At 42.6% G+C, this 16,778-nt stretch overlaps 1 protein-coding gene across 1 annotated transcript in view; it reads right to left on the reverse strand.

Annotated features, from left to right (window-relative positions):
- Positions 1-5,347, reverse strand: part of srrm4 (serine/arginine repetitive matrix 4) — a 68,708-nt gene extending 63,361 nt beyond the window's left edge. The window contains exon 1 of the mRNA XM_069139218.1: positions 4,445-5,347. Coding sequence (XP_068995319.1) covers positions 4,445-4,653 — 209 coding nt within the window. The 5' untranslated portion in view covers positions 4,654-5,347. The remainder of the gene's footprint in view (positions 1-4,444) is intronic.
- Between the last annotated feature and the right edge of the window lie 11,431 nt (positions 5,348-16,778).

The raw sequence follows: 16,778 nt of genomic DNA on the forward strand, positions 1-16,778 counted from the left end.
ACCCCACAACAGTCAAACCAGCTTTGAAGAGAAAACAAAGATAACTGTCAATTAATCACAAACAACAGAACTACAACCTTCACTTGTGTGAGGGAGTGAATATGTCAGGCTTATTGCAGATATAGCGGTATCAATGTTAGTCAGGTTTACAATAACACCAAAGAGCACTGACAAGAACCACTCAATATGTACTGCACAGCTCTTCTTAAAAGAAAATCCGTAGGCTGAGATATTACAATAAATATTTTTCAAAACCCTGACATCGGTATTGGACTAGATAAAAAAAAAGAAAAAAAGTGAAAAAGAATGCAGCGCCATGGATGCTGAATTCATCCAAAGTTAACTTAAAATTGAAAAGTAAATGAATTTTAGTTTTCACAACACTGTAATTTTTAGCTTCCGCCCACTGTTAGCGATCCTGTCTTGACCCGACTGAGCTCACAGCTTCAGTCTTGGCTGTGATTATAGTCTGGAAACCCTGTTCGCATGAAGATTTGCTCGGCCACTCTGAAGAGCACACCAATCAGACACCAGTGGGTGCAGCCAAGTACGACAACGTTGAAGTAGTTCCAACAATGGCGTTGGTGGTAGATTTTGGTGCACAAGTTAGTCAGTTAATGGCTGCTCCAATAGCATGTATGTATATTAGGATGCAACGACTGGAAACAATCTTTCATGGAGCGTGATCAGACCCAGATATTAACACAGTGGATTTGGCTCTGGTAATACCAGACTAACTGTAACAGAACATGTAAAATCATTTAAAGATTTGATTCAGCTAACTTCTTGTCTTTGGTTTTTATGTTCTCAAGGTTTTACCTTTGAATTTTAATCAAAGAAACCAAATTGTTTTTCAAACAATAATTGTTCTTCATAGTAATGATTTAATCAAGAGAGCTGTGAGTCACGTGACTGTCAATAGAAATTAATAATGGGACTTTTAAACCTGGAACCACGACCTCCAACTGCTTTGCAACACCATTACTGACAGTTCAGGTGCACTCACCTCCAGTTTTACTCTGAAATCACGTGGCTCTGATTATCTGGGATGACTACATCCTGTCAGACTTCTCCTTGCCTGGTCAGATTTCATTATAGTGACATTTGTGTATTCCTACATCTTGGCAAATTAAGTTTTATCATAACTGATAGAATTTACCATTTTATCATGTCATTTTTTAGATGTTTAATCTATGACCAAAAAAAGACAAAATCTTCTGATAAGCTGAGAATCTGTTGTTACTGATTTGTTTTCTTTCTGTCACTCAGATTAGCATTTAATTGTTTGTTTTAGCTGCAGCTGAATTGTATTACATTTTATTCAAAGGTGTTGCTGTTATTTTGGCCGCCCTGCTGTATATTCCCACCGGTGCTGTCAGTGTACAAGCCCCTCCAAACCCTTTCCCTCTCTTCCTAGTTAAACCAGCATCTGCTGAGGTAAGAGGCCTGAAACACACACACACACACACACAAGACACACACACACACACACACACACACACACACACACACACACACACACACACACAAGACACACAGACCCGCATACGTCCCCCGACCCCCCTTCCTTTGCACTCTCAAGTTTGCCATCTGCCAGAGTTGGACAAGACCCCACTAACACAGCAGCCACACACACACACACACACACACACACACACACACACACACACACACACACACACACACACACACACACACACACACATACAAGCTTGCACCCTCATTTCAAACCTTCGCAATTGCTGGAAAACATTGGCACTACAGATGCACATGAATGCACACACACTCACACACTCACACACACACACACACACACACACACACACACACACACACACACACACACACACACACACACACACACACACACACACACACACACACACACACACACACACACACACTCACGCATACAGACACAACATGGCACAACCTGAAGTTAGCCAGGCTGCATACTTAATAAGGAGCCCCCCATGAACAAAACAGCTTGCAGGGTCATAATGGTTTGGAGCGAAACCCCACCCTGCACAGCCAGTGAACTCCTCCCTCCCTCTGTGTGACTGGCCTGAAGAGGAGGAGACAGCGAGGACAGAGGGACAACAATGAACTCTAATTACTCCTCTGTGGCCATCGGGCCCCTCCAGCATTTTTATTTCAGGAGTAAAAGGGACGGAGAGAGAAGAAGAAGGAGAGAGGAAAGGAAAGACAAACAGACAAAAAAAGCCTCGTGCTGAATGAACATGAAACATCTCCCTGTGGCTCTCCCTCTGTCTCCTCTTCTTCTTCCCATCTCTTCTTGTTGTACATAATGCCCTCTCGCTTTCCCTGCAATTGTTCATCAGCCCTCAGTTATCCACGGTGAATAATAATGTTTCCTCTTGGAGAGAACGAGGCAGAGGAGCAAGCCTGAGGCGCTGCATTCTGATGGTCTAAGCATTCCCCAGCCACACTCTGCTCGGGCAGAATCAACAGGGAGGGAGGCAGGATGCCCGAGCCTCCTCCTGCATCCTTATTCTCTGGGTGCTCTGTTTGTTTATTGTGGTTTACTCATTATTTACAATCTGTATCACCCAAAAGTCCCCCTGCATTTCTCCCTCCCCATTATTATCCAGGCAGGGCGTTGGGCAAACGCTGGGCCGTGGGGACGCTGCCGCTGTTCTTCACAAACAGACCCGGGCGAATTAGCAACATTATGTCTTCTCTCTGGGGACGTTCGCTCTCGCCTGCCCCTGCCATGCTGCCATCATCGTCACTGTCACCCGGACGGAGCCCGTGGAGGGGCAAAGCTACTTGAGGAGAGCTTCCTTCCCAGAGAGGCTAAAGTTGAAGAGACAGCTGGGCCCCGTTCCAGAGTCTCCGGCTATTTCCAAAAGGCTGCTCAGTTCGTGGCAGCGAGCCACATTACATTTCAATTTTGTTGTGGGCCCTTTTACATTGTTTCACAATTCATTTTTTTGCCAGTTTGCCTCAAATAGACTTGAATCTGCCATCTGTACCGGACGTACAAATTGAGGGTGCAGTTATCTGGTTAGATTGCAGAATTCAGCCACAATGGAACAAATGCACATTTGGTCATATTCTTACAATAAAACATCTCTTGATCGTACCCTACAAACTAATAAAATCCTTTATAACCCGGCCATGTGCGGCATTATGGTCCTGCTGTAATAGAAGCCATTAAAGACACATTATTTGGTTCACTGTGTCTCCCCACCGCCTGTGCTGATGTAGAATGAAATGACCCATTCTAATCCTCATTAACATAGCTAATTTCACATAAGAGAAAGTTGATAGTGGGTGTCAAAACCATTCACAGGTCACCCAAGCATGCTGTAGATAAGTAAGCGTGCATATGTGTCTTAATAAGTGTGATTCTGTAATTGTTACATTAATTATATTTATATGTGGCGTTGCATTTACAGGTTCTTGCCACTGATAGAGTAGTGTGTGAGAAAGAAGGCAAAGCAGGCAGAAGAGTGCCTGATGGAATGAATAAAGCTGTCAAAGGCAGCAGATGATGGTTGGCAGTGCAGACAGGCGCAAAGACGGGCCAAAAACATAGGAAGAGGGATGAGAAGGAAAAGGGCACATTCATCCTCCCCTCAGAGGCTGTAAGTGCTCCACCTAACCTTTGGTCGGAGGGAGGGAAGTGGGGTGGGGGTGGGGGGGCAAACACATGACGTGTTGCTCCTTCAACACACACACTGGCAGAACGCCATGTCACAGGGGGAGGAAGGGACGAGTCTGACATTAGTGGCACGAAGACGCTGTCACATGACCTTTAAAGGGGACAAATAACTGAAGATCACAGTCCTCAGGCCAGCTGTGTCTGGCTGTGTGTCACATGTGGCTGAATATATAAGCAAAGAAAGATGATGCCCTGTGTGCTTGGTGAAAAATCAATACAAAATACATTTTTGAGTTTTTAAATCTCATTCTGAATCACAGTATGCAGATCTGCGGTTGAAGTCATGTCTGTTTCATTAAGGTCAAAACTGGGCTGAAATCTGGTGAAAAGTCTAGATTGCATATAAGTGCTGTGTTTAGCTGACTATATTTCAAACACACGGGTTCTTATTACATCCCCACAGGTAAATCCACCCTTGAAAACTAGATGTCTTTCCGTTAAATTACCAAAAATTGTGTCAACGTGCTTTTATTGTGAAATGATTAAACTGGCAGAGGCAAAAAAAAAAAAAAGACTGGGAATGAAAGCTCATGTATGCTCATGTCATCAGTACACAACAATGACATCTATATGATACCAAGCGACATTTTGTTGCTCCTGGGATCAGTACATCAGAAAAATGTTGCAACTATATAAGCAATGTCTCCACAACCAGTTGCTGACTGAGGTTTTTTTTTTTTTCTTAGAAACAGAAGCTTCACTGACACCATCGGGTGACATATGTTTCAAACTGAGAAGAAAAAGTAGAGAACTCACTCAGCGACTCTCCTGCGGGCGGTGATGCTAGCCACAATGACGCTCCCTGGTCTCGGGGTGGCCACAGCCTTGAAAGTCCCCTTCCAAAACTTCTCAAAGAGCTGCTTCTCCCCCAGCTGCTGGAGGCTGGAGGTGGTGCTGCCCTGCTGTGATCCCAGGGTTGGAGAGGGGCCACAGGGGCCGAGCTGGAGCGAACACGGCGGCTGCATTTGTGGTGCTTGGGGTCTCCAAAACCAAATGAGCTTTCAGTCCCTCGCCAGACAGACTCTCTACGCGGTCATGAAGACACACACTCCCGCCGGCTGTCGCTCAGGAACTGTCCAAGTACTGAATCAAAGTGAGCCGAGTGCAGCGGCTGCTTTGCACCGTCTCCTCTCGCAGCAGCGGGTCAATGTGTCAGCGCGTCTGTCTGCTCTTCACTCTGAAGCGGGAGCGTGGGGAGAGGAACAAAAGCCGACCCTCTCCAACTGGAGCCGGGGTATTGTTCTCCCAGATGAGGAGGGGTGGGGAAGATTTGGTTTCTCTCTCCGCCTCTCCTCTTCTGTCACATCTGCTGCTCTTTGGGATGGGGTCCGGGTCGGGGTTGGGAGTCGCAGCGCTCCTCTTTTTTTTTTTTTTTTTTTTTTTTTTTCCCCCCCCCCAAGTCGGCAGCTTCACACAAAATTAGGCATTCCTTCACAATAGCTGGAGGATGTTTTCAGTCGTTGGGAGTGAGGGACCGGAGTGGCTGTCTTCTGGCTTTAGAGTGCAGTGTTTTGGTGAGGAGATGATGGAGCGCCCACTCGCTGAGCGGGTGTCGAGGCAAGTGTTGCGGCGTGTGTCTGAGGGCAGGCGTGTGTGTGAGCGGGAGAGTGTGTGTGCCAGAGTGTGTGACTGAGAAAACCGAGTGAGGTGCTCAGCTGAGAGCGGCTTGTTTTGTGTCTCTCTGCCTGTGACGTCAATATCGCGGGGGGGAGGGCGGGGGCTGGACGCTGAAAGGAGGGCCACCCTCGGTCATCCACTCTCTCCCTGTTCCCCTCGCCTCACTCTACTATACCCTTGATTAGGTTCACTTCTCATCCTGACATGTGCCAGCATCACTTTCCCTCTCTCCCGCTCCCTTTTTCTACTATGTGTCTTTGTTTCTGCCTTCCTTCCTTCCTCCTCCTCTTCTTTCTTTCTTCATCCCATCGTGACTTTAGTAATTCCTTTCATTCATCATTGCTTTCTTTCTGTAAATAAAAGAGATACAACAAATAGGCAATTCATCAATTAATTGATCAACTGAAAGTTAATCAGCAACCTTTTTGCTAACTGATTAAGTAAAGTTTTTTTTTTCTGGTGTTCTCAATAAATGATTTTTCTTTAATTTTGGCTTTTCTTTCTTCACATTCTATCTTCATGTCCATCTTATAAAAATCAGATAATAGACACAATCTGATTTGTCTTGATGCTTTTAGAGTCCATGAACAACTTTCTTGCACAATCTTATGAATAACTAAACATTTGTATGTATTGAGAAATCATTGTACAGGGCTATAGTTCCTGTTTTTTTTCTCTGTCTTTTAAATATGTGATCATAGTATGTCTTTAAATACAGTCTGTTTTAAACTATGTGAGTCTGTCTTTCTTTCTTCTCTTTCCTCACACACACACACACACACACACACACACACACACACACACACACACACACACACACACATGCTCCATCTGTGTCTTGGACAAAAGGCCGAGTAAATCAGCATAACAAAAGGCCGGGCTCAGTGAGGACCAGCCGGAGCATGTGGCTGACACAAACCTCCCCTTGGGGGTTTTAGCTTCTGTTGGACACCTCCTCTTCTCCTCCCCTCTCCTCTCTTCTGTCGTCTCTACAACCTGTCCTCTCTGTCTCTATGATGCTGCATATCATCTGAAGCTTGTCGCTGCTGTAACGTTGAGGACTCTGCTCAGGAATCTTGGGAGGGATTACTGACTACTACAGGGATGCCGCCCTGTTCAGGCTACAACAGAGAAGTCTGCATGTAATACTTCAAAGGATCAAATACTATTTATAGACTTTTGGAATTGCTTGTAAGCTGTGACACGTGATAACAAACATGGATGATCTATTGACAGCCATTCTGTCAAACAAGTTTATGTTCACTGTGACATGTTTCCCGCATTAGAGGTTTGATTCTGATTGCTTTTACACATTTGTTTTTATGCAGTTTTTCCAATTAGGTCAAAGTTTTATGCTGCATTTAACTGCTTATAATATGACATACTGTAGATCTGTGGTTTCCTGTTAAACCCATTAGCACTTAATCAAGCTGCAAATCATACTTATTGGAAAAAGTATTCCAATGCATACCATACATTTTTTAATTGATTTCCAATTTCCCAGACAGCCACCAGCATCCATTTATTTCAAGATACTTTACACTTAGCCTTCAAATGCTCCACCACAATAAACAATGAAGCATCTTTCTTATTTTATAGTCATGTGGTACAGCAGCTGTGAGCAGAGACACTGTTATGGATGGTGCACTCAAAACCTCAGTGGCATCGAGAAAGTGGTTGAAACTACATTTACCTGAAAATTAGGATTCTACGCAGGGGTCTCCAACCTTTTTTCCACTGAGAGTTACTCATGTTTAGTTAAAAAAAAAATTCACACAGGTGAGCTGTAACCAAAGCAGCTGAATAAGCTTATTTTATGTGAAAAATAACAAATTGATACTCTTCACACACATTTTGTATCACAACAGCTTAAATTCAATAGTTTGTACAAAAAATTTGTAAAATGGGCAGTTTTTTTTTTTTTAGAATATCTACAGTATATCAAAACATAATATCGCAATACTCAAGTGTATCAATATGTTCTTACACTTCTAATTATCACAGGACAAATGTAACAAATGTAGAACTACTGATCTCAAGCAAGTTTCACTTCATGTGTGTGTATTTTTTACTTTTGGGGGATTACATACAGCTGGATCACTTGAACTAAGGCAAAGTATAATCTTTAAATACGTTTCTCTGCTAAAGTTTATTATTGCATCTGCTGTTTTAGGCTATCTTGACTGCTAAAGCTTGTCTGGTTTTTGGTAGCTGGAATCGTATGTGATTGGATTCTTGTTTTCACTCAAGTAACTGAGAGTCAAAGAGGACAAGTTTAGAGTTAAACTGCTGGTCTTTTATTCCATTTCTATGAAGGACTAAGTTGTATTTTACTTTCTACCGTTTGAGGTAAAAAGACTCTCCAGGACCAGTTTGTGACAAAATTTAGAGACTGTGTGAAAGTTTTCTTTGTTTAGAAATCAGTGGTGAGTTTCTATTGCTGCCCATTTGTAACACCTGGTGACAGGAGGCCTAACAAGCAGGGGCTGTGGTCTGACCAGCTGAGATAGGTGTCTATAAAAGCCCTGTGTCATAAGCCAAACTTTAGTGTGTATTTTTGACTTTTGGAGGATAAAGACAAAGGAGTCTTTCGTTGGAGTCTTCGGGGGACGCTGAGTATAACTACTGCTATCTGAATATGTGTGTACTTTCCGTACCTGTGCGTATATCTACTCGTAGATACTATAAGCCTCACACTCGTTCACACCAACACCGTAACCTTTCCTCTCTTATCTATCCCACCCGTTCCACACACACCCAACACCTCGTCACAGGAGGACTCTGGAACTGCCAGTCAGCTACCCGCAAGACAGACTTCATCTCTGGCTTTGATATCCAGCAATCGCTTGACTTCCTTGCTCTCACTGAGACCTGGATCACACCGGACAACACATCCACCCCTGCTGCTCTCTCCTCTGCCTTCTCCTTCAGCCACACCCCCAGACCCACTGGTAGGGGTGGTGGTGGTACAGGTTTACTCATCTCCCCCAAATGGAGTTTTTCTCTTTACCCACTTCCACTTCCTACCTCACTGTCTTTTGAGTTTCATGCTGTGACAGTTCGTACTCATCCGGTACAAACATAAACATTGTTGTTCTCTACCGTCCTCCAGGTCCTTTGGGAGATTTCTTGGATGAATTAGACGTCCTCCTGTCAAACTTCCCAGAAAATGGCCCTCCACTTGTCCTTCTGGGTGACTTTAACATCCAGACAGAGAATTCATCTGACCTTTTGCTCTTACTGTCTTCCTTTGCTCTCTCACTCAGTCCTTCCCCTCCTACTCACAAAGCCGGTAACCACCTGGACTATATTTTCACCAGAAACTGCTCCACATCTAACCTCACTGTAACTCCACTTCATGTCTCTGACCACTTCTTTATCACTTACTCTCTCCCACTCTCTCAAACTGACAACCCGACCACATCAACAGACTCTGATCCTGTCCATCGCAACATTCACTCCCTCTCTCCGTCCTCTCTGGCCTCCTCTGTTTTATCTGCCCACTCTTCAACTGACTCTTTCTCACTCATGCATCCTAACTCTGCCACAGACACTCTCCTTTCTACTCTGTCTTCCTCTCTTGATTCTCTCTGTCCTCTTACATTACGACAGGCCCGTAAGTCCTCCCCAGCTCCGTGGTTGTCTGACTCGGTGCGTGCCGAGATAGCCACCATGAGAGCGGCAGAAAGGAAATGGAGAAAATCTAACCACCCTGACGACCTGCTCACCTATCAATCTCTCCTCTCCTCTTTCTCTGCCTCTATTTCTGCAGCCAAAAGCTCCTTCTACCTAACCACAATTCAGTCCTCATTTTCCAATCCCAAAAAGCTCTTCTCCATCTTTTCCAACCTCCTTAACCCCCCCCCCACCCTTCCTCCTCCCTCTGCCCTTCTACCAAGCCACTTTGTCAGCTACTTTACTAAAAAGATTGATGACATACGCTCCTCATTTTCAAACCCAGCTTCTGTAACTACATTTCCATCATCTTCACCCCCTTCGCTTTTCTCTTTCACCCCCCTGTCTCCCAATCAAATTCTCACCTTGGTAACCTCCACCCCCCCAACCACCTGCCCCGTTGACCCCATCCCATCTCACATTCTTCAGTCTATTGCTCCTGACCTTCTTCCTTTTCTCACCCATCTCATCAACACCTCCCTGTCAACTGGCTGTTTCCTGAACTCTCTGAAGGAGAGAGTGAACCCTCTCCTGAAGAAACCCACCCTCAACCCGTCTGAAGTAAACAACTACAGACCCGTCTCTCTTCTTCCCTTTCTTTCCAAAACTCTCAAATGAGCTATCTTCAATCAACTCTCCTCCTATCTTCACCATAATAACCTTCTTGACCGCCAGTCTGGTTTCAAGGCAGGCCACTCAATAGAGACGGCCCTCCTTCACACTGATAGAGCAGCCTCTCTCTCCTCTGTCCTGATCCTTCTTGACCTTTCTGCTGCATTTGACACAGTGAACCACCAGATCCTTATTTCCTCCCTTTAGGACCTCGGTGTCTCAGGCTCTGCTCTCTCCCTGTTCTCATCCTACCTCAACGACCTCACCTACCGGGTAACTTGGAGAGGATCTGTGTCTGAACCTTGTCCTCTCACTACTGGTGTCCCTCAAGGCTCCGTCCTGGGTCCCCTCCTCTTCTCTCTGTACACCAACTCTCTCGGCTGTCATTCACTCCCATGTCTTTTCCTGCCACAGCTATGCTGATGACACCCAACTGATCCTCTCTTTTCCCCGATCTGAAACACAGGTAGCTGCACGAATCTCTGCCTGTCTGACTGACATCTCTCAGTGGATGTCGTCACACCACCTGAAAATCAACCTCGACAAGACTGAACTATTCTTCCTTCCAGGGAAAGACTCTTCCACCCTCAACCTGGTGGGTCGACTATTACCTTGGACAACTCTGTGTTATCCCTGACCCTGACTGCTAGGAACCTCGGCGTGACACTCGACAGTCAACTCTTTCTTACTGCCAACATCACTGCAACAACACGTTCCTGCAGATACATGCTGCACAACATCAGGAGAATACGTCCTCTTCTCACTCAGAAGGCGGCGCAGGTTCTAGTCCAGGTTCTGGTCATCTCACGTCTGGACTACTGTAACTCCCTCCTGGCAGGTCTACCTGTTAGTGCCATCCAACCTCTGCAGCTCATCCAGAATGCCGCAGCTCGACTGGTCTTTAACCTCCTAAATTCACTCCCACTACTCCGCTCCTCCTCCACTCCCTTCACTGGTTACCAGTAGCTGCCTGCATCCGTTTCAAAACATTGGTACTTGCGTACTGCACTGCGAACAGATTGGGTCCAGTCTACATCCAGGACATGGTCCAACCTTACATCCCAGCCCGCTCCCTCCGCTCTGCTTCTACCAATCGGCTTGTTGCTCCTCGCTGAGCTAAACACTCTACAAAATCACGACTGTTTGCTGTCCTGGCTCCTAAATGGTGGAATGAGCTCCCCACCGACATCAGGACAGCTGAAAGTCTGTACATCTTCCACCGCAAACTAAAAACACACCTCTTCCGACTTTACCTTGAACAGTAGAACTTTAGTAGCGCTTAAAATGTCACTTACTTTTAGCACTTTGTAGTTTGGCTTTCTTGAAGAAATTGGATTTTCTTGATTCTTGTTGTTCTGGGTTTTGTACCCTCATGGTTGAATGCACTTATTGTAAGTCGCTTTGGATAAAAGCGTCAGCTAAATGAAATGTAATGTAATGTAATATATACTATACTATACTATTAAAACAAATTCATGTTTCTTGTGAGAAGAGATGACATTAGAGTGCATCTACACTTTTGTATTAGGGAAGTGAACATAATCATCATCTATACTGATGGGCAATACCTCAGAAATGTAGGATTTTGTTAGGAACATGGACATACAAATCAGAGACAGATAATAAAGACAACATTGAGCGGGATGAGAACAGGCTCAGACGTTTGGCTCAGTCGCAAAGACATTTCATCTGCAAAAGCTCTGCTAGCTGTAATATTAACTCTACACCGATCAGTCAGTATGGTCATTAATCTTCATTATGCCAGAAGTCTACTTTTCAGTAGGGAGACGAGGTGAACCTTCCCATCATTGCTCTGTAATACTTTGAACTAAGTCAATAAATATAAATTATCATGACATTTTTTTTTTTTTGTGGCACCTGTTCTTCATATTGCAAAGATAAAGTTAATACAACTGTTGGAGCGAAACACAACCTGATAGTCTGTTAAACCTCCATCTTTTTCAGCTCATTTCCTGATGGCAGGACCGAAGTCGCATGGTGTTCACAGACTGTTGCTCTCAGCTTCAGTTTTCTTCTTTCATTCCAGTCTGGAAACCCTCTTCGCATTAACGTTTGCTCTGACACTCTAAAGGGCGGACCAATCAGCGACCAGTGTTAGTGGGTCAGTGAGATGACGCTGAAGTTGAGCACTTTTTTCTAAATGTAGCTGCAGTGGTGCAGCTGTACTGCTGATTTGTTAAAAGCTCCCCAAATAGTTTCAAAATTAACCCAAGGTCTTTTCCCAGTAGGATGCTGGGAACATTTCCCAACGGAGCATCTCTAAACCAATATATTCACACCAAAGGACCAATGTAAACTGGTACCCTGAAGTCATGCACTGATTTTAAGATGGACTTCACAAGACAAACCATATTGTGGTGGCGGGGCGTGGTTTGGCTCAGCTGCAGGAGGGACTGATTGGGGGAGTGGTTCAGGGAAAGGTGCCTGGAAGAGGCTTAATTAGCCCCAGCTGAAATCAATGACTGATTGTCCCTCTCTTCCCTTAAAAACCCAAGTAGCAAGACACCAGCTCTCTCACTCCGAGGGACACGGAAAGGAAGGCTGGTTGGCTGGCTGCGGACAGGTTGTGTTGCATGTGCTCGAATGCCTGGCAGGAGAGCACCAGAGTTAAAAGTGATCGTTTGTGTGGAATAAACAAATTGGAACATCGTATTTTGGTGGAGCGTGGTGCGTTCAGCCGATAGAACCCACAGTGACGGCAAAGATGTCTGTCACACATATTTTGCAGTTCATAGATAAAATCATGCTTAATATCAAATAGGGATTTTGCTGTACAATAAGTTTGGTAATAAGTACAGATATCACAAAAAATTCCACAATCAATAACACATTTTATTAAAAAGAAGAATTGTTTTTCTTTTAATACTCTTTATAAATCTTTGTAAGATTTGATGCAATATATATCCATACATGACTCCTTGTGGATTTTTTTTCCCCATGTCACAGCAGACCTGTTGATGCATTTGCCACTGCTATTGCATGTGTTGTTTTTGTCCATATTGTCCAATATCTCCATCACTGATCAGCCACCTGCACTACGTATAGAAAAACGTGTATTATCACATTTTCAGAATTTTGGCAACAATTTGGAATTAAAGTTTTCATGACATAGTGTGAAATGTGTCATTTATACATGCTGATTGCAAACTTGAAATAAATCTGCTCATTTCTACATGTGAGGATCTGTTTTGTTTCAATTCAGGGTGAGCCAGGTTTAAAATACATCGACATTCCCAGTGAACAAGGTGTCATTAACAAAAGTTTTCACACACTGTATACTGACAACATTGTCATGTTAACTTCACTTCCCCCTGATGAAGAGTTGTAGGCGTGGTTGGGAATTAATATCTCTGCTTTCTAATATGTATGCATGCAGACACAGTGCTGTACCTCGTCTGGATTAATAATGCATATATTAACTGATAACATGAAACCTTAATGTATAACAACGCCAGCCACTTAATGATAAGTGGCTGCTTCAACAGTGTGCTTTGCATAAAGATGGCGCACAGGTATTTTCAGATGAAACCAGAGGGCACAGACGAGTCGCTCCCACAAAACACAGAATATGTTTCATTTATGGTCGGGAATATCAAACAGCCGTTTCTGCCCTGAGATGAAGTCGAGGTTACATTGCAGGGCTGAGCCGAGGGCAGTGGGTTGGACTCCCTCCTGCTGAGCATCTTTATGAAGTGCTTTTGCTGGTAGTGGTTTTATATGGAAGGACACAAACCTGAAAAAAAAGACATTGATTTGATGAAAAACATCATTTCATGCTTTAGCCTTGGTGTTTTCATGGAGAAAATTTCACCTGATGACAGTTATTGGTTTTAAAGTTTTACACAACACACCATAAGTCTAAGAGACTTTGCACGATTCATCATAATTGGTACTTAATATTTCCATGCTTAAGACATTTCATCAATAAATCCTCAATTACTGATTGAGTCTCTTTGCATCCAGCTCTCAATCACCAACAACTTGAAGCCTTTTAACAGAGCAACTGAACTGCCCTCTGTAATTTTCTGGGTTAGCGGATACACAACTAAGCATTAAGTGTATCCAGTCAAAGTAAATCACAAATGAGATGGATTAAAAAAAAAAGAAAGAAGCAGAGGCAATACATGAAAACCTATCGGCAGAGCTGGATGGTTTTTCACATCTCGAGCTGACAGTAATTGCAGTTGTTAGAGCAGATGGATTCATCTCTATGGATTTTATTTTCTAAATCTCAAATCTTTTCAACAAGAAAGAGAAAAGGCAAATTGTTCAGAAATGTAATGTTTCTTTCTCTTTACCAATGAGAGATCAAGTCAATACGATTGTTTTTGTGCCACTTTTGCGTAATTTAAAAAAAAGCAAAAAAAAGCAGTAAAGCAAAACTTCACACTTCTTTCAAAACCCGAGCAGTGTCTATTTTCATGGTATTGTTCATTCCTTTTTCATTGTCACTTTCATGATTCACACCTCCACAGAACTTCAAGAGAAATCAACTGCTGGTATTATCTGGGGATGAGCTGTCACCACAGCATTCAGGACAGACAGACAAGCTTTTTTCTACACTTTGAAGGAGATGTGACAGTAACATGTCTTGGCTGTACTATTTTCTGTATTGGTACAATTTTTTTTAAATCACAAGTTTATGAAGTAAACGTAAACTTCATTCAGAGCCATGAACTCCATTTATTTAATTTTATGAGTCCTGAAGACAAAATGTGCAGTCCTTATGTTAAATATTTTCTGTTTTCCTAATTTTTTTGATTCATTGCGTAATCACAGAATGATTAATTAAATCTTTCTGCACACTTTCACCTTTATTTTAACTGTTTTGATTGCAGAAGTTGAGAATCTACCCAGGAAAGATTGTTGCCTTACGAAGTCCACATCTTAACTCAATTTGTACCAGCATGACTTTTTGTCATATTTCTTTCTGAGGTTAAAACGCACAAAAGATGTCAAACTGAGGTAAACTGGATGACACTGAATTAAGTTGCAGTAAATTAAAAAGGCATATTGTTTACATAAAATAGGTAACTGTGCCATAAAAATACTAAAAAGGACAAATACCATGCCTGGAAGGACGGCCTCAAATCTAGAGGGGAACAACTACAAACAGTTTGGGATAAATAGAAATGTAAAAATGAATTATAGTTGTTTTTTTTTTTATAGTCAAAGACTGAAAGAATTAGGTAGTAAACAATCAAAATGTTATGGACCATCATTACATGGCTATTAATAATTCTTACTATTATTAAATATTAGTAAGTTTAAATGATTCAGACAATTGCAAGCTCACAGATGTTATTGTTTGTGTAGTTCTGCAACATCCACACGTCAATAAATTATCTGGGTAACTGTGGACTCTAGCAAACCAATCTCCACAAGAAATGTTGTTTTATTCCTGTATTTTTTCAAAACAAGTCTCAAAAAGCTAAAACACTTTGAACAGCTTTCTCTTTCTGTTTTGTTCGTAGCAGACAGAACTGTTGTTCAAAAAGTGGTGTACATCAATAAAAAGTGGATCTGTGGCCCACTTATTTCTGCTTCATCAGAGCGTCCTTAGTGATGGAGGAAGTGCCCTGTAACTTAATGTAGCATCGCATACTGAAGTAGCCATTTCAGAATAATATACAGTATATTATATTAGTGAAATATATCGGGGGGGGGGGGGGGGTACATCACTGTTAACTGGTCAAGGTGGGGCAGATTTTTGCTTGATAGCAGCAGTATATCATTTCCCTTCAAAAAAGCCTTTGCTAATCTTAGACTATAAAAATAAATCTTAATTTGTTTATCAAATTTTGCATAAATATGAATATGTGAAGTCACAAATAATTAAAATAGATACATGTAATAATGGAACAAATACAACATTTGTCTCTCAATTGCAGTGTAGTTTAAATGATAAAACATGATGAGGTGCTTGAGTAAATGGATTTCATTATATTCCAAGGGTTATGTGTATTTGTCAATGTCAGTGTTCAAATTGTAACTCAGTTTGAGTGTTGCAGACTGCAGATCCAGGGCCTGACCACAAGTTGTCTATATGGCTGGCTGACCGCCCTAGTTCACAACACTGATAATGGAATTATTTTTTCAGTTAATAAATGCATAACAATTGTAAAGGTGGTCCTTCATCTCAACATGACTCTGCCAGAGTTTTGAAAAGTTTGACAGACCTAAAATAAATCTACTTTTCATAAAACTCGGTGGCTTCGTTTTCAATTATAAACCACCAATGACTTTTTAAAGTAAGACCAAGAGAAGAAAGCAAAGCATGCACTATTACTGTGCTGTGGGATGGCTGCCAACAAAGACACAGGCTCTCTGATAGGTTTAATGGTTTACTCAGAATCCCCTCATTAACATATAAACCCCAAATTCTAGGTGCTTTGGCTCAGGCTGCTCAAACCTGATAAGATATTTCATTTTCAGGCTGTTGCACGTTTGGAATGACTTCCATGGAAATGACATTTTGATCCTCCCCCAAGTACCTGAAAGTAAATAGACCTGGTCTGACTCTTGTGGGATGTGGCACCAGGGGGCCAGGGTGTGAGGAGGCTGTCCGATAAACCTAGACTTAACAAAGAGGAAGGTTTCAAACACCGACACTGCTGCACAATGAAAGCAGAAGCTCAGGGAGCTCGTGCTGTTGTTTGTTAAAATGAACAGTGTTCTGCAGCATCCAAACACAGACAAATAACAGCACTCCTATACTGATGACTGATTTAGCTTCATAGAAAATCAGTGCAGACTGACTGGAAATGTAGTGGGATATGCTGCTTCACTCAATCCTGCTCTTATGCAGAAAGTAAATGAATTCCCAACACGCTGTCAGCACTGACAGAGAAAGGGAAGGATACATGTTTAAAACGCCTCCGTTTTAGAGATATTGGAAAAAAAAAAATCAGAAAAGCAGTCAGTGTCCCAAAGTAATTACTCATCATGCCATAGCTTATAGCTCTTCTTCTTCCCTCTAGATGCACAGATGAAATATAGATAATCTCTCACACCTAACCTGACTTTACATTGCACTGTTGGCTGTCACCATTGAAACTTGGAGCTTAATTGAATTTTTTTTTTTAGTACTTTAACCAAAGAACAAACAGGAGAAAGGAGGACACCAAGAGTTAAAAGTAGAAAGGTTGTTTATTGTGGCTGATAT

This window comes from Embiotoca jacksoni, unplaced genomic scaffold (assembly GCF_022577435.1).
Source record: "Embiotoca jacksoni isolate LCO1_2020_lvr unplaced genomic scaffold, fEmbJac1.0.p SCAF_8, whole genome shotgun sequence".
Lineage (NCBI taxonomy): Eukaryota > Metazoa > Chordata > Actinopteri > Embiotocidae > Embiotoca > Embiotoca jacksoni.